Source organism: Rutilus rutilus, assembly GCF_951802725.1.
Source record: "Rutilus rutilus genome assembly, chromosome: 17".
Lineage (NCBI taxonomy): Eukaryota > Metazoa > Chordata > Actinopteri > Cypriniformes > Leuciscidae > Rutilus > Rutilus rutilus.
In genome coordinates this window covers 21,163,050-21,181,498 of record NC_140230.1, presented here as the reverse complement: position 1 = coordinate 21,181,498, position 18,449 = coordinate 21,163,050, and the positions used below count along the sequence as shown (strand labels likewise).

At 36.9% G+C, this 18,449-nt stretch overlaps 2 protein-coding genes across 5 annotated transcripts in view; both read left to right on the top strand.

The window, feature by feature from the left end:
• The window catches only part of arhgef1 (Rho guanine nucleotide exchange factor (GEF) 1), a 48,548-nt gene extending 33,457 nt beyond the window's left edge, over positions 1–15,091 (top strand). For 2 of the 4 annotated variants that reach the window (XM_084384926.1, XM_084384925.1), the window contains 20 exons: positions 2,698–2,839; positions 3,894–3,905; positions 4,977–5,132; positions 6,057–6,247; positions 6,366–6,512; positions 6,645–6,727; positions 6,851–6,976; positions 7,861–7,975; positions 8,232–8,332; positions 8,601–8,675; positions 8,767–8,842; positions 8,943–9,110; positions 10,230–10,317; positions 10,464–10,580; positions 10,691–10,752; positions 10,849–10,992; positions 11,091–11,210; positions 11,699–11,871; positions 12,025–12,125; positions 12,236–15,091. In XM_084384926.1, the coding sequence (XP_084241052.1) occupies positions 2,698–2,839; positions 3,894–3,905; positions 4,977–5,132; positions 6,057–6,247; positions 6,366–6,512; positions 6,645–6,727; positions 6,851–6,976; positions 7,861–7,975; positions 8,232–8,332; positions 8,601–8,675; positions 8,767–8,842; positions 8,943–9,110; positions 10,230–10,317; positions 10,464–10,580; positions 10,691–10,752; positions 10,849–10,992; positions 11,091–11,210; positions 11,699–11,871; positions 12,025–12,099 (2,171 nt within the window). In that variant the 3' untranslated portion in view covers positions 12,100–12,125; positions 12,236–15,091. The remainder of the gene's footprint in view (positions 1–2,697; positions 2,840–3,893; positions 3,906–4,976; positions 5,133–6,056; positions 6,248–6,365; positions 6,513–6,644; positions 6,728–6,850; positions 6,977–7,860; positions 7,976–8,231; positions 8,333–8,600; positions 8,676–8,766; positions 8,843–8,942; positions 9,111–10,229; positions 10,318–10,463; positions 10,581–10,690; positions 10,753–10,848; positions 10,993–11,090; positions 11,211–11,698; positions 11,872–12,024; positions 12,126–12,235) is intronic. The other 2 variants (XM_084384928.1, XM_084384927.1) reach the window with 1 other exon arrangement.
• Positions 15,092–15,220: 129 nt separating this feature from the next.
• cd79a (CD79a molecule, immunoglobulin-associated alpha) lies at positions 15,221–18,354 on the top strand. The gene is made up of 5 exons (XM_084384955.1): positions 15,221–15,410; positions 16,123–16,473; positions 17,615–17,730; positions 17,876–17,935; positions 18,023–18,354. Exons 1-5 carry the CDS (start codon positions 15,371–15,373, stop codon positions 18,137–18,139), a joined length of 684 nt encoding a protein of 227 aa, XP_084241081.1. The 5' UTR covers positions 15,221–15,370; the 3' UTR covers positions 18,140–18,354.
• The last annotated feature ends 95 nt before the right edge of the window (positions 18,355–18,449 follow it).

Here is an 18,449-nt window from a genome sequence, read left to right as displayed (position 1 = left end):
TCAAAATTAGGATACATTGGAACAACTGATAATTGGTAACAGATAACCAATAATTGGAACACTAAGTGATATTATTTCAAAGTGATTTCCGTCATTTTGACAGATAACAAATATTGTATTTAACTGCTTTAGAAACATTTCAGTAAACACTGCTAATAGGGATTAGAAGTAAAAAAGAGAGACAGTTACATTTTACAGCTTGTGTGAAAACAAGCCTGGAAAGAGATGTGACGATTTGGGGACAAAACAAGAGATTCGTAGTGCATTCCAGTAAATCATTCATGGGATGTATACTATAAATTAAATGGGAAGAACAGACCACAAATGCGCAGTAAAATGTTGTCATTTTTCATAGTGTTACAGCGGAATAAAAAGGGAACTAAGAAACCAAACAGGAAGAAAAGAATGCAGTGACTGAAAAGAGCTCTTGCCATAGATATTCTTGTTATACCATGTCACATTAAAATACCATGTTACGTTATTCTTCTGACGTCTGAAAATAGAAAATGAAGGACATTTTCCAGCTCATTCAGATTTAGTCAAACTGATGGATAAGGATTATTTGTAGCGCACCCTTATGGTTTGAAATTTATTCAGTCTATTTGAAGGGAATCTAAAGTCTTTGGTGGAGCTTCCCCAAACCAGAAATGCCCTCAATAATCTAAAACTCAGTAGGCTTGTTAGGAAGAAGGTGTATAGACTATACAGATCTAGCTTTGTGAGACTATACTTTGAATTCATCGCTTTTTTTTGCACAACACATTGACATTACAGTACAGAATAGCTCTTTCGGCATTATCCTGAACATTGTAAGCATTCAATTCATGTGTCATTGCTCTAGCGAGCACACGTAAACGCCACATCCTTTTAACTTTCTCGGCAAAGAGTCCTTTACATAAAAATCAGTCTACAGGCTTTATAGACAACCTACGACATTGGGGAAGGTTTCATTACAAGCTGTTCAAACACTGGCAATAAATAAGCGATTGATACATGAAAATTCTTATATGTAGCCCCTTTAGATTATTTTCTAAACATTTAGTGAGCATTAGATGCTGGCAAAAGTAATCAAAATGTACAAATAAAGGAAATTAGTATGTGCAATTCAGTGTTAGTTTAGTAATATTTATATACTATTATAGTATTGTAACGTGTAGTTTTATATCTGTTTTGGTTCTGTTTTCCCTGTTCCTGTTTTGCCTGTGTTTCTGATCATTATTAGTCTCCCTGGTAGTTAATTAGTTCCTGCACCTATTCTGTTTTACTTTGATTACTCCCTTGTGTATTTAAGCCCTCAGTTTCCTTTGTTTCATTGTCCGTTATCGTCCATGTTTTTATGTGGTTGTGTGTTAGTTTGCTCCGGCGATCTCCTGTATGTTCCTTTTTGGATTAATAAAGAAGTGTTTGTTTGGATTCTCCTGCGTCGTGCGATTACTACTTCTACATAATAAGTATATTATAATTAAAATTACTATTATAGTATATTCATTTAATTTTTAATTTTTATATTTTAATTAGTGCTGTCAATGTTAACGCGTTAACGCATGCGATGACATTTTTTCCAGCAGCATCTGTTTTTTTTCTGCCATCCTTTGGCTAGCGTTACATTGTATGATCATGCAAATGCTTTTAAACCATTCAAGCACGACAAGTCAAGAGAGAAGGCGCTGTTTATGAACATCCTGTCTATGTGACACACACACACACACGACGCACAGACAGCGCGCCAGAATTGAGTTCTCCTTCGCGCTTGAACTAAATTCAACTGCCACTAAAGCTGTCTGTCATTAATGTTAATCAAAGAACAAAGGTGACTGAGAAAATCACTCACTGCTCTTGACTAAAGAACATTTGTAGCTTTAATAAGGATTAATCTATACTTAATTTATAATTCATGCAGTGCAGACTGTTTGATAACTTTATTCAATTTCCTACCTGTTAGACAGGTATGAAGGGGAACAGGTAAATATGACATTTATTATGGGTTTATGTGAGGTTGTTATTTTATGAAGCCTAATAAATGTTTTAAAAAAAAATTGATAGCTTTCATTCAATTGCACTGTAATGTTGAATGGCTATAATTAATGTTTAAAATCATTTTCATTGAGACATCAGTAGCTGTATTAGTATCAGTGATACTGGCCTTCATTCATAAAAAGATGCCATTTAACAAATATACTGTCTTTATTTTGTTTAATTTAATTTGGAGAGTAACTGTGAAATGATTACATTATAAAATATATAAAAAATGTATAAAAACGTGTTTTTAATTGCGATTGATCGCGATTAATCTCAGAAAAAATGTGTGATTTAATCTAGTTAATTTTGTAATCGATTGATAGCACTAATTTTAAATTTTAGTACATTTTTTGGTCATTTTGTTATGTGCTTTTGTCTGTTTTATAATTTTTTTATATTACTATTTAGGTTTTCTTTTGTTTTAGTTTGTTTATTTCCCGTTTGTTTTAGTGCTTCAACTTCAGTTAGCTGCCAAGGCCACATTTCTAATTTTTGTTTATTTTAAGATTTTAGTCTTAGTATTAAAATTGTATATTATTTCAGCTTTTAACATATCAAACATGTTAAAAATGTTAATAGTTTTAGTTAACGATAAGGTTAAAAAAAAAAACTGGACGTTAATATTGAATGACCCCCTAGTGTTTCATGTACAGAAATGATGTCTCTTTCCTCGTATAGGTGTCAATAACAATCGGTCAGACCCCAAACCGGTCTCAGAGGGGGGTGATGCATCTCCTGTCAGCATTGGTGGGGGTCTCACCATCTGTGAACCTCTCTCTGGCATTGACATCCCTCCAGAGGACAGTCAGGACAGTGGCAGGTAAGAAAGCTGGAAAAAGAATGAGGAGAGTATATAGAGACAACACATAAAAAATGCTAAACTCACAATGAAATAACTAAAAAAACTGTTAGCATACTTTTATAACTGTGCAGAAGTAGTTACAGTTTTACCTTCTACTATATAATAATGGGAGAGTGGTAAAACTCCCTGTCTGCTTTGTCCTGGGGAGCGTGCTGTGTCCCTCCTGTGCTACTGCTCCTGCTGCTGCCCGCAATATACGCTACCCTCCTTGTGGACAGCAAAGACCAAGATGATCCCTTACTGCGCATACCACCTCCCTCCCTTTCCCCTCTTATCCTAACACCCTTTTTTCCCACTCCTCACTTTTTTCTCTGCATTTTGTTGCCTCATTTTTTTGTTTTGTTTCTTGTTGTCTGTTTCTTCCTCGTCCCACATGATGTACTGCTATGTGAGTCATTTTTGTAAGCTTTCAGTTTTTGTAAGCGTCCCGCAGTCTTCCTTCGCAGCCGTCCAACGCTGTGTCCTGCAATGTTGCGCCAAGGCACAAAGCTATCAAAATAAGCAGATTGTGAGATTTGGGCAAATATTACGACCACTCAGCTATGTGGAGAGTTATGTTTTTGGTTCTGTAATTAGAAGGTTGTTATTTAGCAGAAGCTGTCATCTGAAGTGACTTTTGGTGCATGTTTGACAGGGAAAATTTAGCAGGAGCAACCTGGTGTTATGCGCTATGGTACAATGGCGATAGTTACTTGAGGGATTTGAACCTTCAGGTCATCAGATTTTAAGCTTAACATAATGTAGCTGCTTTACTTATTGTTTATAGTATATGGCATAAAACTAGCATAACTGAATTAGCTGTGCATTTTTATTTTGCTCGTGCAACTGTCCTTCATGTGGAAGCATTGTTTGTTGCTGTTGTCTGTTGTTGTCTCGCTTTGTTGTTGGCCTTCAGATTCGATTTTCTTCGAGGTTAGTTGGCTTATAGTCGGAAGTTTTGGTTTGGTGTATGTTGATAAACGGTTTGTTGTCAGGTATGCTGTTAACTGTTCGTTGTCCTATGTTTTTACAGAAGGAAGACAAGGTGGGTCTGCGCGAATGTCTCTGGGATTTTCTGCCAGCCTCAAGCTGCTACTGATCCACACATGCTCTTACCAAACACAGATCACATTACGTGATATAATTCATATCGTAGAAATTTTGGAAAATGAGTGGCATGGTTTTTTATGCTTTAGATTCACATGCAGACTCACACAGACACTCACTGCATGGCTAAGTATGGTTCTACTCTGGTTTCTGGGCTGTAGGGATTCAGGGCAGAAGTATCTGCTTTTTTGGATTGCTTTGCACAAGTGGAACCCAAATACTTGCCAATAGTGTTTTAGGTGTTCAAATGCATTGCGATGGTGTATATGATACTTTTAGAAAGAAATGGAGATGTTTTTCTAATGTGGATTCTAGAAGGGCTAGACTGTTGAGGCTGAATGAATCTCCTTGATGAACTACTGTAGTTAATAACATGTTATATAGTATAGTGGTTTTAACATCAGTTGTCTTCACATTTCACTCTCTGTTTCTCACTTCATAATTTTTACATTTTCTACTTCTATCATCTATTCATGTTACCTTTGATCTGTGGTGTCTAACCTCACTGACATCTATCTGTCCCTTCCACTGTTTTTTTTTTTTTTTTTTTTACATTTCCATGCACTAAAACATTTCTGCGACTTCATTACCCCTTCCCTTTCCACTCTTCAACCCTTCAATTTCCTTTATTTTCCTATCCTTTCTCTCCCCCCACCCTTATTCTTCATTTTCCTTTTCTTGTCTTTTTCATCCTCCTTGTTCATTCCTGTTCCCTTACATCTTACTTTTCCCTTTCTGTAACTCTTTTCTTCCTCTATCTTTTCTTTCCTTTCCTTTCCTTTCCTTTCCTTTCCTTTCCTTTCCTTTCCTTTCCTTTCCTTTCCTTTCCTTTCCTTTCCTTTCCTTTCCTTTCCTTTCCTTTCCTTTCCTTTCCTTTCCTTACCTATCGTTTCCTTCCCTTCTATTTCCTTTTGCTTCTCTACCTTTTCCTTTTTTTCCTTTGTTCCCTTTCCTTTCCTTCCTCATCCTCCTCTTCTCTTCAACCTCCCACCCTCTCTTGGGTGTTCAGGAATGTGCGGCGCAGTGAGAGCCTTTGTGTGGAGCGCCGTCACTCTCGCCGTGGTGGCTCTACCCGGGCCAAGCAGTCTCGCTCCCGTAGCGACGTGGACCTGCAGTCAACTTCCACTTCCCATCCCCTCTCACCCTCCCCACAGCATTCAGTCCCGTAAGGCAAAGACTAATTGTCACGCACACTCATATACACACCATCCACAGGAGACAGCAGCACAAAAGGCTTCTCAGTAACTCACACTGAGTTCAGAGATTGTGATCATCACTACCTTAAATGGATAGTTCACCCAAAAATGAAAATTCTGTCATTATTTTACTCGCTCTCATGTCAACACAAATGAATGTCTTTTTAAAGAAATCGGAGAGATTTCTGTCCCTCCGTTGACATCTACGCAACTACCTCTTTGACGCTGCAAAAAGTTCATAAAGAGATCGTAAAACTAATCCATATTAATTGAGCGGTTTAGTCCAAATTTTCTGAAGAGACTCGATCACTTTATATGATGAACAGATTGAATTTAGGCTTTTATTCACACATAAACATTCATCAACTCACACATCAGTTGTGGTAAACGGAAGCTCAAGCATGTTTGCTTGACGTGCGAGAACCAATGAGGTTCGTTCTCGTGTGTTACGCAGCACGTTGGAGCTTCCGCAAGAACCAAGCAGGTTTGGTTGAGCTTCTGTTTATGTTCGCTGATCAATGTTTAAATGTGAATAAAAGCCTAAATTCAATCTGTTCATCACATAAAGCAATCAAGTCTCTTCAGAAAATTTGGACTAAACCGCTCAATTCTTATGGATTAGTTTTTACGATCTCTTAATGAACTTTTTGAGGTGTCAAAGTGGTAGTTGCGTAGCTGTCAATGGAGGGAATGAAATCTTTCAGATTTCGTTAAAAAGATCTTCATTTGTATTCCGAAGATGAACGAAAGTCTTATGGTTTTGGAACGACGTGGGGGTGAGTAATTAATGACAGAATGTTAATTTTTGGGTGAACTAACCCTTTAACTATTTTCACATTGTTTAACATGTATGTATCCCTTTTCACTTTGTTCCCTTTATTTGTCTCTCACAGTGTGGAAGGTGGATTGTTGACCGATGGCCCCTTCGCTGGTCCTGCTTTTGGCCCCTTCCCACAGCAGGAGGAAATTGAGCCCCGCCTCCTAGAGCTCGAGCAGGACCCGCCCAACTGGAGGGAACTTGCCCCCAGTGAGAACCTGAAAAAACTGAGCAAGAAGGAAATCAAAAGACAAGAAGTCATCAATGGTAATAAATGCAAGAAAAATGTAAAAAAAAAAAATGATACAAATGCCTTAATGTTTTGTTGAATCTGCTATGTAGCAAGGTGCAATGATGAAAATGTTTTTCTTTCTGTGTCTCTCAGAGCTGTTTGCGACAGAGCACGCTCATGTTCGTATGCTGAGCGTATTGCAAACTGTGTTTTCTCGACCATTGGAGAGGGAAGAGATTATGAGCATAACTGAGCTGGCCACCATCTTCCCCAGCCTGGATGAGATCATAGAGATGCACTGTACGTAACTACATCAAATGCATTAATACACTGAAATCTGCAGGGTTATAAAATATTTTGATTGCCATTCAAGTCGTACATAAATAGTCACGACAGACTTGATATAGCTAAAATTCGTTCTTTTTTTTTTAGATGCTTTTTATGAGAACCTGAAAAAACTGCGCGAGGAAGATGATTACATTGTCAAAATCATAAGCAGGCCACTTCTCAACAGGGTAAGTGTGTGCTAAACGCTCGTTTTTCCTTGTTTTTTTAACACTGGGTCATTCAGCAATTCATCTTGAATGCGTGAATGTATATTTGCTGTTATACAAGCAGACATGTCTTTATCTCTGTAGTTCAGTGGATCAGAAGGAGAATGGTTTCAGAAGCTTACCGCACGCTTCTGTAGCTACCAGTCCTGGGCTCTGGAGCTGATAAAGAGCAGACAGAAGAAGGACCCCCGTTTTAATCTTTTCATACTGGTACGTTTACACTTAAAACACTGTTGTCCGTGTTATTGCTAGTAGTCGACATACACAAATGGATTGTCATGGGTAAAAGTGTTAACTTGACTTTTTCTGGAGACTTGGCATGTAGTCATTAGCTATGTTTCCATCCACCTATTTTTATGCGCATTTTCATCATTCAGATAAAAAAAATGCTGGATGGAAATGCCAAAATGCGCATAAATTCTAAAAAATGCACATGTAAAATGTATGTGCTCAATTGAGTCAGATAAACTTTTTATCCGATAAGAAGACATGCGCATAAACTGCGATGGAAACACATTTACAGAATAAATTCCTCAATGTGCATCAAAAAAGACATTATGACTTTGCAATGGGACAGCATAACTAGACTAACCAGCTGACTAATCTCATTGCACAGCATCTGAAATGTTGTTCTAGTCATTCTGAAATGCCTGCGCAAAGTCCCTCGTCAAAGTGATCCGGTATAATTACCTGCCAGAACTGTCTTACACGACTGTGTTCCCAAACAGCAGGCATCCGCCTCCGAAAGCAAGATAACTTTATTGCGTTTCGTCTGTGCACTCTGAGGTCGCAAGTAATTTATTATATACGAAATGTTTGAATACAGTGGCTTCTCCTACTGCAGGAACTTCCATTTTTCTTAGTGATATTTAGCGGCAGTTCTCTTCTGCTCACTGAATGCAAACGGTGCTCGCATTATTCGCAGATGTTTTATGTGAAATTCCAATTTTGTGCATAAGTTAAAATGTGCAACTTTGGATGGATACATAGCTATTGTAGTCCAAAACGATTTTCCCCAAAAAGGGGAATTCTGTTTTATTCTATTCTATCTCAGAATGTCTTTTGGGAAATGGAATCTTTTGTGTCTGTTGTAGGACGCAGAGAGTAAGCCACAGTGTCGGAGGCTACAGCTGAAGGATATCATTCCCATAGAGATGCAAAGACTAACCAAGTACCCTCTTCTGCTGGCCAATATTGCAAAGGACACAGGTGTGTGTTTCATTTCTATTCATACTTTATTTATAGTAAACCTTTTGTGCAAATAGTGCTGCCTCCAAAAAATCATAAAATCTTGTCCTTTGGGATTTTTCTCAACAATTGACAGTATATGCAATTAATTATCCTTAATTTGATTGCTTAATCAGCATATCTGATTATATAATTACTGTTAGACAGCACTAACAATACTGCAATATATTAGACAAAAAAAAATGTAAAGTTTATAGCCAGTGTCAATTTCTTACAGTGGATGAAGCAGAAAAAGAGAACATTAACCAAGCTGCTGAATCCTGCCGCAAGGTCCTTAACCACGTCAATGAAGAAGTCAAACTCATGGAGAACCTGCTGGTTAGAACATTCAATACAAGTTCTTTTAAAAAACAGGGTCTACTAAGACTGTGTGGTTTGGCATTGCCTGTAGCATTACTACATTCCAGCATGTCATGTATGTATGTATTTAGTGTGACAAAATTGCTCATACTGTGATAAAAAATGTCAAGTCATATCGGCCACCCTATGGATAGTTTAAGCTTGATTCATAATTTCTAATTTGTGTTTTCCACACCACCTCTCTCAACTCTTTTTCTCCTAAATTTCCACTCTTCTTTAAACTCAGATTTTGAAAGACTACCAGCGCCGACTAGACACCTCAGGGTTGAAACCCAGTAATGACCTCTACAGTGAGTACAAGGTGAGAAATATCTTGACGTATGTATCAGTTCCGTTACTAATGAAGGCACTCTCAGAATGGTATGATATCCACTCTTTTCTCTATTCATCAGTACATTGATCTGACCAGCAGAAAGATGCTGTATGAAGGATCTCTGACATGGAGGGTGACCAAGGAGAAAGCGATCGGTAATCTTGCAGATTGACAAATTTGATTTGGTTCTCAGTGTCATCAGTCTGTAATCAAGAACCGGGCCTGTTACTCACTCTATTTTTTGTGTCTTTGCAGATGTGCACTGTGTGTTGCTGTCAGACCTGCTGGTCTTGCTTCAGAAGCAGGATGATAAGATGGTTTTGAAATGTCAGAGCAAAAGCAACATCACTGCTCAAGAAGGCAAACTGATGCTGAGTCCAATCATCAAACTGGAGTCTGTTTTTCTCAGAGACGTGGCCACTGGTGAGTGAGCGTTTTTAATGAGTTTCAGTGAGTTAGCTTGTTGTTTTCTTTCTTTTTCTTTTGTTTTTAACCTAATTTTTATTATTGATTTTCAAGAAAATGTTTTATATAGTTGTTACGCCCTGCCTAGGGTAAAGGACGCAACATGAAAAGTAAAAAGACTTTAGATTGAAACAATAAAGATTTTTATTATGAATGCTTTAATGGCAACAAGGCCAAAATATCAAACAGAAAAGCTAAACAGTATTTCTCTCTAACTAAACCTAATTCAGAAAAAAAGAAACGAAAATTAACTTACCTGACTCTTTAAGCATAAACAATAAATAAAAAACAAATAGCATCGGACTCCCTACTAATTATATATATATATATATATATATATATATATATATATATATATATATATATATATATATATATATATATACATAATAATATCATCATATACACCTGGGATACTTACAAAGGCAAGCTAACAAATCAGAAAGAGCAATGCCAAAATCAAAGTTGATAAACAGGCCATTGTAGTAGTTATCAAAAATGTCTGAACTAGTCAATCACACAAAGTATCTTTCAAGCAAACACTCAAGCAATCACATGAAACACTCTCAAATCACTCAAAAACGTTAATACACTACAAATACAAGCTAGTCTGATAGAGATTAAACCAAACACAGCAAGCGAGCAACAATGCTGACAAGAGAAGTGACAAGATTTTTTATAGGACTGTAGGTGTCAGCTGACCATCAAGGTGTAGTAATAATGTGTCTGCAGGAATCAGCCTTCCTGGACAGAATACACACTAAACCCTTCCCTCAAACAAAACATACAGTAAAGATAGACTTAGAGGGTTGTAACAAAACTATTATGGAAATACAGGGAAAATATAAAATAAATAAACAGTAGAACAAGGGGTATACATTCTGTTTTTGTGCCAAGTATAGCTTTACATACACACTGTCATTTAATATTTTTTACATTATAGGATTCCATCCATTTCTCACCATATGTTAGTAATAGATCCTTTTTAAGCCTCAAAATACAAGGCATTTCTTCCAAGTTTGTTGTATTCTGAAGAACATAAGTTTGATATGCAGTTACTGTCGTTCTTTCCATCAGACCCGAAGGCCCTCTACGTCATCTTCACCTGGGAGAGCGGAGCACAGATCTATGAACTAGTGGCTCAGACCGTAGGGGAGAGGAAAAAGTGAGCATGTGAACCATATAAAGCCACTTATATGGAATGTTTACATGAATGACTGACAAGCAGATTATATGAAATTTTGCTTTTGATAAATTGAGATCCAAAGCATATAATTTGATCTGACACTCACAGTCTGTTTAATGCTCCAGTTGGACAGAGGCGATCAAAAATACGGTTGAAGAGTTGAAAAAGAAGGTCGGGAAACCGCTGGAAAGAAATAGAGGTGGCAGCACGCCCAGCAGCTCCATCGGACCTGCATATAACTCGTGAGTGTGTTTGCTGTTGTTGTTGTTGTTGTTGTTGGTTGGGTTTTTTTTGGGCAAATGGCAAGGCCCCAACTTCAGTAATCAAAGCTCTTTCCATTTCTCTTCTTCAGTTTTAATCCTCCTCTTAGCCCCACTGAGAATGGAGGAGACCTGTTGAAAAGTCGCAGTATTGGTGAGATTTTTGGCTCTTGGAAACTTGGATATTAAGCCTATCCATGTCATTTTACTGTGGTATTTTATTTTGACTGTGTGCTTTATTTCACCATAGGGCGATTTAAAGACACTCTTACTGATGAAAAGGGGAGAGAACATGATCCTTCACTCATAGACTACCTAGCGGCCAATGGCTTTGACCTGCTCACCCACAGCCACACCCCTCCAGAGAAGTCCGCTAATGTTGCTTTGGACGAAGGTCAGCATTTATGAAATTTTATGCAATTCTAACAGACTGCATTGCACCCCTACAATTTTATTCCATGCTTAATCTTCGTGCTTGTATTCCTCTCGCAGTCATGTATTTGAAGAGGCTATTGGTTGGGAGTATTAGCCTGTCAGATGATTCTCAGACTCTTGGGGAAAATGGAGGGATGGCACCTGAAAGCCAGGAGGCAGATGGAGTTCATTCGTCAGGTACTGCACACATATTGCTTTAGGTTTTAAGCTGAAGAGGTTCAGCCTCACACTTAATCATCAAGTACAGCTGTGATCCCTCCTAACCAAACCTCATTCAGATCTGTGATAAATCCTAGTAAAAAATGTTGCTGTATAAGATTATTATTATGTGTGTGTGTATAATGTTTATAAATTACAGTAATCTTATAGATGTATTTAAGTATATATACATACTAGATATACGCATATAATAAGGTCCCATTAGTTAACATTAGTTAATGCACTAACTAACAATGAGCAATACATTTGTAACAGTATTTATTCATCTTAACTTTAATTAATACAAATACAACTGTTCATTGTTTGTTCATGTTAGCTCATGCCCATTGAATAATATTGCAGACACAACTTTGATTTTAATAATGTATTTGTAAATGATGAAGTATTCTATATATATACAAACACACACGCATTTTGACATTCCTGATGCCTTTTTTCCCTCTCAGTGGAGGAATCCAGCACAGAAGGAAGAACTGAAGGAGAAGAGGGTTGGGGAGATGGAGGGAATAAAGGAGAAGGGGAAAGAGGGATCAGCGCTCCTCTTGTACTTTCTCAGGAACGCATGGAGGAGGTGCAGAGGAGACTGCAGGCTCTCGAGGAGCAACTGAAGAGACTGCAGGTGAGGAGGAATCAATTGCATTTGTGAAACTGAACGGTCAGTTCTTCAGGTCTTGAAGAGGAAGAGAGAAGTAATAGGGCTCCATCCGAGTGAGGGGAAGCTGAGAGAGGTGTCTTTACTAATATGTATCTCTGGCGTTCTGTTTGTTCCCAGGCTGTTGAGGAGGACCATTTTAAGTTGCAAGAAGCTCTTGCTAAATATTCACTTCAGGGTGGCCATTTCAATTGAGAAACATCACAACTTGCTGTTACAAGGTACGACTACATACTAAATAAAATACTGTATCTTTATTTTTATATAGTACCATACTGTTTTTTGTAAGTATAGCAACTCAGTCTCTATCATCTGTCCTTTTTGTCCTCAGATCACTGTATGTGCTGGACTTGAGCTTTTCGAGGATTCGCTGATTGACTAATGCTGCCTGAATGTTCCTGCTCTATCTCATCTCTCTTCTCAACTGTTCTCTCAGAAGATTGACATACCACTGAGAAATGAAATGAAGTGGGTGTTGAGAAATTATAGTGATCATTGTGCATGAATGAGTGTGTATGTGTTTCTGTTGAGAGGTGTGAGAGAGAGTCTTTCCAAAAAATGCCAAAGAAATGTGCAACACCTAGAGAGATATCAGAGCGAAACGCTAAGTGTGCATGTGGAAGCATTATAACATGCACGCACACACAAAGATTAACCTGTCTAAGCATGTCAAAAGTAATTTAGTACCAAAAGACTATCTATATTCATAGAAAAGTATAGTGAATGCAGTCTGACACATATGAAGCCTACTGCTCAGACTGTAGTTCAATAAGGTTTTCAATAAGTTAATTCAAACAGATAATGTGCCCTTTCATATTTCTTTTTGCCATTTTTTTTAAAGATAATGTTCACTCATCTTAATATTTATTACCATACACCATTACATGCATTTTCAAAAATTACAGATATTGAAATGGATATATATATTGAAATATAGGTTGTTCTTTTTTTCTTTTTTTCTTTTTTTACAGAGTATTGAGTCTTTTGTAGCATGCATTGGCCAAACTGTTGTAAATGGAGAGTAAAAGCACAGAAAATCCTTATTTTTTTTATTTTATTTTTTTACACACCACAAGTCCTGTTATTGCTCTATGTATGAGTAAAGAAATGCTAAGTAGGAGAGATCAATACATGGATGAGGAAGGGAAGTAGAGAGGAGGTTTGGGGATGCTTGGCTTGCTTTAAGTTAAGTCTAACCCCTCTGCAGTAAAACCAGGCAAGTTCTAAAGTTGAGAGATGGAAGATTTGACGTGGCAAAGGTTTGATGTTGAGAGATGTCATCAGGGTTTGAGGAAATATGCGGATATTACGTAGAAGTTTGAATGTTACTAATGCATACAGACCAGCTTGTAGGTACATCCACACTTCGGTGTCGTTATAACATATGAAGCATGCACAATATATAACATTGTCTGACCAGGGTGTTGCCAATAGTACTGTGATAATTCTACACAGAACTGATGATAATCATCACACGTTGCCAATTTTGTGAGCCTCTATGCAAATTCATGTGGTGTGGCTGTTACAGGCAGACTTCAGTAATTTCGTTTATTTCAGTTTCAGGTTCTTACACGTTGGATGCAATGAATATATAGTACTTGTTCGTTATTTCATTCTTAACTATATAAGCAGGACCAAAGAGATAATAGCGGAAACAAAGTTTAGCTTAGTTTTGCATAGGGAGGTCAGCTGTAAATTGGAATGAATTACTGAGTTGAAAGGGGGATCTAATTTCTGCTGGATCAACCCACAAAATGGTGAAGTGGATGGATTGGCTTTTAAGTGTGATGGCTCAGACTCCTGTTTAAGACAGATGGAATTATAAGTCAGAACTGAACTGCTGTATCAATTATAGAGCAGTATCCTGGTCTTCATTATCAGTCCATGTTTTTCAGCTTTAGGGATCAGCTTGTTCTCTCCTGCTCTCCTTATCTTACTAGGAAATCAGGCCACAGAGGATCAGGCACTTGCAGGGGCTTCAAAGTGTTATATCTCAGAGTTCGGAGACAGGGACACAAACAGTAGGTTTTCACACCAGTACTGGAATTATTTTCATCTATTCATGATGCCCCCCGGCCAACTGTCAAATTATTATTTTACCTTATTTGTTACATAGTGTGATTTATATTCACGTTTAAGTTGTAATTGTGTTTATTTTGATAAATGTAAGGCCTTGTTTCCCTTTCCCTCTTTTTCCTCTTGTTCACAACAGTCAAAAGACATACTGTAGGACTTACAAAAGGTGGATTACCAGAAGTCTTGCTTACTGGCCAGCAGTGTTGTTTCTAGTACACATCAATCATAACTTTTTCTTTCTTTTTTTCCTTTTAGAAGTAGCAAATGATAATACTTAAACTTAAAGTTTGGTAATGAAACTAGCGAGATCTGTTCTACCCACTTGACTTTCCTACAGTCCTTTTACACCATTTTTTTCATTCACGATTGCTTGAATGAGCAGTTCATTCACTCTCTTTGATTCTGTTGTTTTGATTTTATTTGCAAACTATGTAATTACAGTACTATGCATTGCCTATTATAAATAAGGGACTGAGAGAGAGAGACATAAAGTACACCCTTGACCATACTAACTATAAAAGGCTTCACTGAATTTCACTTTTATGACAAGAGCCATATGTGGAATGTACCACAATTTAAACTCATTTAAACTCAAGTCATTTTCAGACTGAACCTTTGATATCCCTATTAACTCTTTATAATGCGTAAGACTGGGTTTCGGGTGCGGTCATTTCTCTCTCATCCCTTAAACTTTTCATGTGTATCTGTCACATATACGTATACATAGTGATATATCTGTATGTTTACATCTATTTATAGGGTGCCTTGTGCAAATTGGGTTGGTTGACATGCAATCTCTTCATTTAGCGATTTTGAGTTTTAAATGCAAACCCCTTGTTCTTTAAAATGGCTGAGTGCTCAGTACTGAGTGCTCTTTGTTAGGTCTTTTAAACCCTCTGAGTCTATGACTGTCTTTTATGTAATTGTGTACAGGAGTCCACTTGATACAGGCATTCCATTGCTGTCTGTCTATATAATTGATTATGCAAGGACTATTCTGTGTATTTGGGCTTTGATTTTATATGTAAGTTACTTAAGAACAATGTAGGTACGTTTTTTTTTAATTATAATTTTCTTTCTTTTTTTTTAAATAAATGATCAAAAACTACAAGCTTTTATTGTCTTCATTTTCAGAACCATTCGCTTGATATAAACAGATTACTCCATTATCCAAAAAAGACAATTATGTATATGCAAGTGTAATACATATTTGTGTGTGTGTGTGTGTGTGTGTGTGTGTGTGTGTGTGTGTGTGTGTGTGTATACCACAAACTGAAATAGAAGAATGGGTGGGTGTAGATGAAACAGGAAAAGCGGACAAACACTCAAACAGTACATCTACTTGCGAGCAGCAGTGGGTTTCTTCAGTTTGTCCGGTTTATTGGAGAAAATGGAGTTCAGACTGGTCATTTTTTTGTGTTTCTGGGAAGGTGGGTGTTTAACATACATCTAATGTGTTTATGTAGTGTTGATTTTAATGTGGAATGTTAATATTTGTTGAGCATTCAATTATAACTAACTGGTTTTAAAGTAATCCGAGCTCTATTTGAGCATAATTTTATTTTATTTTTTTAATCTAAATTTAGTTTTTAGAAAGCATACCATTTCAAATTGATTTATTAAACTATTTATCTTCTACAAAAGAACAAAGTGCACCATTTCCATCTGCACGTCTGCGTTCTGCTTCAGTGAAGCTGATTTCCTCTCAGAGCAGCTGTTACAATTTGTATCTTAGTGCTAGCAGTGTGTAGTTTTTTTTTAGTGTGACTTTCGATTTTAAAGGTCTAATTTAATTTTACACTGCAATGTGTATCTTTTGACTGTATGAATTTAAGTCTTGTCTATAAAGCATTTTGTGGGTGGGAAGTGGACGGTTTAGTTAATAGATTTAAACATGCTGATATCATGTGGACTGAAGTGAATGCCCATTGGGGGAGTAAAGCTATAGCCCATATTAAGCTGCTTTGATATAAGAGGTTTTTAATCACTTATGACCGTATCTTAAAGAAATCCCCACTGTGCAACGAGTCACTGACTGTTTTAAACACTGCTTTGTTCTGGTGTCTTCCATCCTTAATAAGGCCATATAATTTTTAACTACTGTTATGTGGCTTTTTGGTTTATTGTTGTCCTTTGCATAAGCTGTTGCCAAAGCTAAAGTAGAAGAAGAAGAGCTGAGACTGGAGGCGGATCAGCCGTATCAGCGTGTGGCCGTCGACCAGGAAGCTACAGTCCGATGCTGCTACCGTTGGAAAAAGAACCCCAACATCACCTGGATCTTGAATGATCCACCCATCAATGGCACCATACTGCCCAGATTAGTAAATCAGTCTGAGAATGTGAAATCGTCAGAAGTGAAACCGGAAAACGGAGTCAAATGCCATTCGCTGGTTTTCAATAACATCCAACTCAATTATACCGGGCTTTACCAGTGTAAATTGAATCATGGTTCAACTCACGCCTTGACCCATGGTACCTTCCTTCTAGTGTACAGTGAGTCAGATCATAGTTATATTTCAATATTATTTCTTGTAATCATCACAGAAACCATTTCAGCTAATAACACTACTGTTGAAAAGTTTGGTATCTGTAAGATGTTTTTAATGTTTTTGAAAGAAGTCTCAGGCTTACCAAGATCCCATTATTATTAACTACAGTAAAAAAAAGAAAAGAAAAGAAGTAAGATTGGGAAATAATATAATTTAAAATAGCTTTTTTTTTCTAATTAAATATACACAACCGTTCAAAAGTTTGGGATCGGTACGATTTTTAGTCTCTGATACTCAGCAAGGCTGTATTTATTTGATCCAAAATACAGTAAAACAGTAATATTGTGAAATTATTGCAATTTAAAATAACTGTTTAGTAATGTGTTTTAAAATATAATTTATTCCAGTGATCATTACTAGAGTCTTAAGTGTCACATGATCTTTCAGAAATCGATCTAATATGATGATCTGGTGCTCTTATTATTATCAATGTTGTGCTTCTTAATATTTTTGTGGAAACAGTGATGCATTTTTTTTCAGCATTCTTTTCAGGGGGGTTCAAAATAACTTTTATTTATCTGTAACAATGTTAAAGTAAATTTTGATTCGTTTAATGCATCCTTGCTGAACAAAAGTACTAATATCTTAAAAAATGTACTGCTCTCAAATTTTGAACAATAGTGAATAATATAGCCTACTGTACTGTATATAATTTAAGATTATGCATTGTAATGTAATATTGCACATCATTTGTTGTAGGCCCATTCTTCATTACATAAATATGATATGAAAGTCTTAAACTTAACAATGCAAGCACTCAAGCTCTCTTAAGAGGCTGCATTGTGCAATAATCCCCACAAATCATTTAATTGGCTGAGTTAGGCAAATACAAATAGCCCATTCAAAGACATAAACCCAAATTCTACTCATTCATGCTAAGTTGATGTTATTTAACTCTCCTTATGTACACAGGCAAGATTTATTGTCAGATGAAGTAAACGTGTCAGCTCCTTTTTTTTCCAGTTGAATTTTTCCCTGAAATCTTCTCAAGACAATAGTCCATGGTCAGGTTGATCTACTTGCAATGAAGTGCTCTTGTCAATCCTAAAAAAAATGTCATGGGTTAAGACAATCTTTTTTATTAGAACCTTTGCAGAAGACCTTGAACCTCAGTGAGAGTGTGAAGAACAGCATCATTCAAGCAGAAGGGGTGTTGCTTCTGCTGTGTGTCTTGATCCCTGGCACTATGCTGCTCTGTAAGGTCAGATATGCAGATTTAATGTTGATTCAACATATTAAATGTGTTCCATACACCATATGAAAACACATCTGCACCACACACAACAGTAAACTATCAAATAAACTGATTCCATGAAAATTAAAGGTGTGTAACTTTTTTTCTCTAGTCAAAGACGTTGAATGAACTGAATAAGAAGAAAGGACGGGAGGAGGAGAATATCTATGAGGTATGTCCATTTCCATTTTTTTTTCATTTTTATTATTACTAACACGCTGCATATTTATGAAAGAGACCTTCACATATCCATCCATAGGGTCTAAACCTGGATGACTGCAACTCAGCTTACCATCAAATTCAGCGCTCCAATCAGCAAGGCCCTTATCAGGATGTGGCCAGCTGTGCAGAAGACATTCAGTTGGAGAAGCCGTAGCTGGATCTGAAAAAACAGGGAAAGAGACCATTTGAAACATGATGGATGAAAGTGTGAACTCTGTGTATTAACGCTGTGATAAATTGCTTAATTGGTCATTTCAGCATTTCATGAGCCTGCTGTCACTGTCTTTGCATCGTCTAATAGTTTGAAGTTAAGCTTGCAGTGGTAAATCAAACATATCTGCTAATGATTTGAATAAATTGTATAAAACATTTGTGTTGCTTTGTGTGGATTTTCATGTATGTCTCATTTTAAGGGTGTCCTATGAAGATTAATGTAATAATAGCCTAATTAAAAGTAAATAATA

Excerpts from the sequence above, each read along its gene's own strand:
- cd79a (XM_084384955.1), top strand. The coding sequence starts at position 15,371 with ATGGAGTTCAGACTGGTCATTTTTTTGTGTTTCTGGGAAG. Across the intron at positions 15,411-16,122 it reads TTTTTTGTGTTTCTGGGAAG|CTGTTGCCAAAGCTAAAGTA; the intron begins GTGGGTGTTTAA and ends CCTTTGCATAAG. Across the intron at positions 16,474-17,614 it reads TACCTTCCTTCTAGTGTACA|AACCTTTGCAGAAGACCTTG; the intron begins GTGAGTCAGATC and ends CTTTTTTATTAG.